Source organism: Eleginops maclovinus, chromosome 9 (assembly GCF_036324505.1).
Source record: "Eleginops maclovinus isolate JMC-PN-2008 ecotype Puerto Natales chromosome 9, JC_Emac_rtc_rv5, whole genome shotgun sequence".
Taxonomy (NCBI): domain Eukaryota; kingdom Metazoa; phylum Chordata; class Actinopteri; order Perciformes; family Eleginopidae; genus Eleginops; species Eleginops maclovinus.
In genome coordinates, this window is record NC_086357.1 from 3,294,485 (window position 1) to 3,300,878 (window position 6,394).

Here is a 6,394-nt window from a genome sequence, read left to right on the forward strand (position 1 = left end):
GTTTATTTAATTTTAAATCCTGAGAATGGTCACGCTTGCTATCATCTGCCTGTAGGAACTTTATGACCGGCGAGTAAGTGTAAAAATGATCCATTTTCCCGGAGGGCTTTGTGAAGCCAGTCTTATGACTTGCCAATTGTTATGGTGTGTACTGAGCATCGACTGTTTGCAGAGGACTTTCAAACATGTGCTGAGGTTAGAAGAAGCTATAAAAAGCCAAAAGTCCCCGGCTGTCCATTTGCAAACAAACCAGCTTTTCAGAAGAGAAAGCGCATGTGTCAGAGCGGAATATTATTGGATGTTAAAATCAGGGTCGGAGGCGTCCTCCTGATTTCGCATGCTCACTGACACTTGTTGCCTCTTGTATCGCAGGCCGTCTTGACGTCTTGACTTTTAAGTTACAGGTTTCGATTGTTTTTACTCTCATCATGAGTCATTTTCACAGTGAGTTGACTCCAAGGGAGAGGGAGTTACTGAAAATTCGCCGGGACAGCGACACTAAGGCTGCCGAACTCGTCAAGATGGAGAAGATGCTGCAGCAGACCAAGGACATGCTAGACAGGAAGACAGAATCATGTTCTGACAGCATGGACTTACAGGAGAACATGGGTCTGTACCACGAAATCCTTTTAAATGTGTCCTGTGTGTTGAAATCTCTGTCTGGTACACTGAAACAACTGAAACGTGGACTTTGATTAAATATTTTATGTCAACAGATTTCAGTTTAGTTGAAAGCAATATTATTTCTTTCAGATAAACTGATACAGTTATGTGAAATCGGTTGACACAAAACATTGAATTAAAGTCCACGTTTCAGTTTTTTTCAGTGTACTTACAGTGACAGTTTTCTTGTTGCAGTGGAAGACCTGGAGGAGAAGCTGCGCTCCAGTAGGCGCCACAGGAGGAGCTCGCTGCATCACACACAGCTGCTGGAGAGCCAGATGAAGACGGTGAAAGGTGAGCTGGTGGGAACGCTGGACCACCTGCAGGAGCTGAGGAACGTCCTGCGCCGGTCTCAGCAGAAAGCAGAGGAACGCAAGGCAGCGATGGAGAAGCTGGCGGCGGGGCTCAGGTGAAGCACCAAAACAAGGGCTCTGACCATTTCAAGCTTTAATACACCAATACTCTGACGCCCAGGGAACCTACCAATGCACCTATGCACTGGTTTAATAGAAAGAAAGAGACTTGAGCTGATGCGTTGTTCTTCACTCTCTCCTCCGCCGCTGCAGTGTTTGGCATCCAAAGACTAAGTTGATACTGTGTAAAATGTTTTTATTTTATTTTATTTTTTTACATATTATGCCTTAATAGAAGTAGAAGGAGTTCCTTCTTCCCTTTTTTTCTCTTATTAATCTTAAGTTTTAAAGGCTTTATGCTGGCGTCAGTTTTCCACAGATCCTGCTTCTCTGTCTTGTGGAAACGATCTGATTCTAAATCCCTGCTACTTATACAATCAGCAAAGCTAAATCACATGTGTAAAACTATATTGAATCATACATACAGTATTCCCTTTTTCTGTACTATTCTTTTACTTTTTGCCCATTGCATATAGAGTGGTGTTCAGCTCTAACCATATATATTGAGCATCCATGTTTTTTTCTCTGAACTGATCTTTGCTCAGCCATTTATGAAAAGAAATCATCTCCATGATTGATGCATTCACGAGTCTCTCCGTCTGCAGCCCTGGAAATCCCCTCTGTGTTATTGCCTCACAAATCTTAATAGATTCACCCTCGCCATTATTAATATGTAGCTGTATTTTGCTCTGTAAATCTGTAAAGTTCACCAACTTTGTAATTTTGATGTTATTAAATTCTTAGATGCTGATAAGTCTCATGTTGTATGAATAGTTTTTTGGACAATATTAACAATAATTATATATCAAACAATATCTTTTTTCCATGTATTGTTATTACTGTAGGAGGATTCAAATGTGTCTCTTAATTGATTCCTGGATTTATCAGTTAAAAATAAACACAATTATTATATTAATAGTAATCCAATTTATATGGCACCTTTGAACACAAAACAGGAATAGAATATCATATATAATGTAAAAAAGTTTAAAATATTTAGAAAATATATATTAAACTATAGATACAAATATACAAAATGAAATTAAATGGTAATAATAATAATAATAAAATGTTATATATAATAACATCAAAGGAATATTTATTGTTAGAAGTAAATAAAATGATTAAATCAGATGAACAATAATTAAGGGAATGCGATCTGAAGAGTTTAATACCTAGCAGTATGTCTTTTTTGTAAATCATTTCTTTCCAGATGACAGAAAAGTATGTTCCAATGTTCCTCCTCTCTGGGATCAGCAGCCTGGTCTGTGTTTCCTGCGGTGAGTCAAATGCTGTGAGGCTGTTTCACGATCTTATTGGCTGACCATCACATAAACCTTTAACTGTAATTAAAACACCATCAAGGAGCAAAGTCACATGAACTAATCATTATGTAAAGCTGCAACCAAGCACCTCCATACACTACATCATCTGAGAGTGGTGTTATATCATGAAGATTATCTGAACCTTGTGTCATGTGTCTGCTTATTCAGACACAGAAACTAATTTGCGATCAATTTAAAAGTGTATGAATACAATTTGAAGGTACGTTATTTGATGAATCAGAATCAGATGTGAGGATCCACAGTACTTCCTCCCCGTGTTTGTTTTTGTTTCTCTGGCTGGGCATAGCTGACCCACTTTTGGATTCCCACCTCTACATCTCCTCAGCTGCTGCTCATCTCACTGATTGCCACTACTCACCTGCACCTGTATAAAATCCCGGTTCCCATACCCCAGTCTTCGCCAGATTGTTGTTAAACCAGCAAAAACATCAAGGCCCATTTTGCTACAAGATTGCTTTTTGTTTTTCAAAATATTTTTTTGCCAAACTAACCCTGTGCTCTCCCAGTCGAGATCCACCTCTGCCAGTCATGTCCAGCCATTCCCCTCGTTTGCCTATGTCCTCCGTCATCCCTCTCCAAGTTTAATTCCCTGGCCTGTCCTTCCTGGCTCCCCTCTGCTCCATCCACTGGATTGCCCCGTCTGCTCCTTTACCCCCGCCACAACTCCCAGACCCAGTCCTGTTTCTCGCAATAAATCCTTTAATTCACTCCACTCTCCTCTTTGTTTTCAGTGTTTGAATTGTGGGTTCTATCTACTTGCTCAACACAGATATTGTACTTTGTTTCAACGAGGAGGTACAGTGGTCCTCCACTAATCAGAGGGTGTGTGGAAGTTTCCTATGGCAAGATATTGATTCAAAAATTGCTCCTGAGTGTGTACATGTGTATCACTCGAGAGCAGGTGGCACCTCATAAAGTAACCTCTGCCTCTTTTTCTTCTTCTTCTTTTGGAGTTTTACGATGGTTGGCATCCAGTTTAATGGTGCATTATCGCCTCCTTTCTGTTCTGGAGTGTGGATCAGACAATATGCTTTGGTTCACAATCTAAATCCCTTCACAATAATAATAAATTAAAAAAATAGCTCCTGAAATCCTATAAACAAAACCCTTGTTCTCCTTAAGAAATATAAAAATGCCCTAACCTGCGCTCCCTCACTCATGCACAGTACTCCTTTTAAATTGAGATTCTTTAAATGTTTCCCTCAATATCTCTCTCTGTGTTACATATTTTTCCTATCACATTACATTTGACTGACTATCTCACAGATTTCCCATTTAACCACTGAACCTCTGCCTCTGTATGTGGGTGAAGGATAAATGCACTTTGATTGGTCGCAAAGAAGAAGATTATATATTAATTAAATTATATTTTTAAGAAGCTCCATCTGTACAAGATACAAAACTAAAGCGATGAACACAATAAGGCATTACAACTTATAAACCCATGATTTATATCTTTTTCTGAAATGATTGTTTTTTTGCAGAATGGTATAATTTAGTTTTTGTACTCTAAGTGCTTTTGATACTGAAACATGTATTTTCACTTAAGGCAGTTTTTGAACGGTGGACTTTTACTTGTAGCAGAGTACCTTGTGGTGTTACTATTTTATTAGGTTCAACTCTGATTACTTAGTCCACCTAAGCCCAAGATAAAAGCTTAACTCCTAGGACCTGGCGTACACATACGTGGACATCACATTTTTGGTCATACGACCACAGTCGTTAATTCTGCTGAACTGTCGCCTCATGGCCAAGTATGTGGACACTTACACTGCCATCTGGTGGTGTCAGAAGAGTACAACACACTACGGTAAGAATTAAAAATGGCGGCAAACACAAGGGATAATTCAAGTGGCAGCTCCAAACACAAACCTCGACAAGGTAAGAAGTCCTATCATATTTCAAGGCTTTTTCTGATTTAGATATTTATCAAAGCATTGTACGTTTGTCATGACATGCAAATTTGACAAAAAATGTGTGAAAATAACAATTTGGTATGCTGCTAAACATGATGTACACGTATGTGTACATAGGGACTTAGGTTGGTCAAAAATGCTAATATGTTAGCAAAAATGTGCACGAGTAAAATAGCTTATAGCTAACTCTGGTGCAGCTAAAAAGCTGTACATTGTCCCAATGAAATAAATAACAATTAAATAACTAAATACATACATAAATACATAAATTAGTTGGGTTAAAAATGTTAATATGCTAGTAAAAATGTGCCTTGCTATAGCTAATAGCTAGAGTTGTTTATAGCTATCTCTGGTGCAGTTGAAAAGCTGTCCCAGTGAAATAAATAACAAAGAAATACATACATATATAAATGACATTGGTTTGTATTTGATTTTTTCATGTTTTTATTTCCAGAGCGTTTTTCTGTGCAAACAGCATTGGAGCAATTTTGGCTAAATGATGGAGACAACTCAGATTTGGAAGACTTGTCTGACAACGATGATCCCATCCTGGATGCCAATTACCAACCCCGAACACAGGAGCGAAGCAGCAGTGAGGATGAGGATGACAGTAGTGATGATGAGGACCCCATTCCTCAGCCCACTGAGCACAGCAGAGGACGTAAACGTCTCCGTGGTGCAAATAATGGTTAGCCAAGACCCAGTGGATATTTGTTTATTTTAGGCAGGGCCTAAGGGCTAGGTGAAGGATAGGAAGCAAAATGCTTATTTACAACACTTGTTGACAGGTTCAGGGACAGGGACAGATACAGGTTCATCCCTGCAAGTCTCAGAATCGACCTGAATGCGCATCTATTGATGAGCAGATGATTCCTTTCACAGGAGCCTGTCCATGCAGACAATATCTGCCAATGAAGCCAAACCCAGTTGGCATCAAGAACTTCGTTTGTGCTACAGCAGATGGCATTGTGCTGGACTTTGATCTGTATCAAGGTACAGGTGCACTGCTTGAGCAGGTCGAAGAAGAGGTGGGCCTGGGGTTGGGAGGCTTAGTCTTGGCTCGTCTGTGTCAAACTCTGCATCGTGGCACAAAAGTGTATTGTGACCGGTTCTTCACAAGCATCCGAGGTGTGGAACAAATGATGAAGAAGGAGATGTACATTACTGGTACAATAATGAAGAACAGACTCGCTGGCGCGAAGGAGAAGCTACCCTCTGACAAAACCATGAAAAACACAGGAAGAGGTACCTCATCAGAACTTTCCACTGAAGACGGAAAGTTGTGTGTAGTGAAGTGGTATGACAACAAACCAGTATTGATGATGTCTGTTGTTCATGGCACAGAGCCTGAAGACACCTGCCAGCGCTGGGACAAGAAATTGAAACAGTATGTGACTGTCTCGCGACCAAGCATTGTCCGTGAGTACAACCTCAAGATGGGTGGAGTGGATTTGATCGATAGAATGATTAGCTACTATCGCATGAGCGCCCGTACTAAGAAGTGGACGATGCGGATGCTAATGCACTTCACAGATCTGGCTTTAGGTAACAGCTGGCTACTCTACCGCAAAGACCTCGCAATATGTGCTGCACCAAAGAAGAGCATCATGCAGTTCCTTGAGTTCCGTACAGAAATTGCTACGACCCTCTTGGCCCAGCATCACGGTCAAGGAAGCCATGCAGACCTCTCTGAACAGTCAGAGGAAGAAGACAACTCAAATCAAGGGAACAAACGTCCTGTGACGGCAGTGCCCCATGTCTCGGTCCGCAGGAGGGCGAATGCCCATCTCCCAGAGATGATCAGCCTGAAGAACGCGGCGCGCTGCAGGGTAGCAGGCTGCACTGGAAGAACCCGAGTGCGTTGTGTGACCTGCAAAGTGTTCTTGTGCTTGCAAGGCGATCGCAACTGTTACACAGCCTTTCACACATAGACACACATACACTGCAGCACAACACACACACACACACACACACACACACACACACACACACACACACACACACACACACACACACACTGCTGCAATGCAAAATTTCACATAACACATACTGTAAC

The 6,394-nt window shown here is 40.9% G+C and overlaps 2 protein-coding genes across 2 annotated transcripts; both read left to right on the top strand.

Moving 5' to 3' along the window:
• Positions 1 to 272: 272 nt before the first annotated feature.
• On the top strand, positions 273 to 1,773 carry si:ch73-389b16.1 (uncharacterized). Its single transcript, XM_063892092.1, has 2 exons — positions 273 to 609; positions 859 to 1,773. The coding sequence occupies exons 1-2, from the start codon at positions 429 to 431 to the stop codon at positions 1,074 to 1,076; spliced, it is 399 nt and encodes a 132-aa protein (XP_063748162.1). The 5' UTR covers positions 273 to 428; the 3' UTR covers positions 1,077 to 1,773.
• A 2,380-nt stretch (positions 1,774 to 4,153) lies between these two features.
• Positions 4,154 to 6,394, top strand: LOC134869274 (piggyBac transposable element-derived protein 3-like). Its single transcript, XM_063890775.1, has 3 exons — positions 4,154 to 4,303; positions 4,793 to 5,026; positions 5,221 to 6,394. The coding sequence occupies exons 1-3, from the start codon at positions 4,246 to 4,248 to the stop codon at positions 6,267 to 6,269; spliced, it is 1,341 nt and encodes a 446-aa protein (XP_063746845.1). The 5' UTR covers positions 4,154 to 4,245; the 3' UTR covers positions 6,270 to 6,394.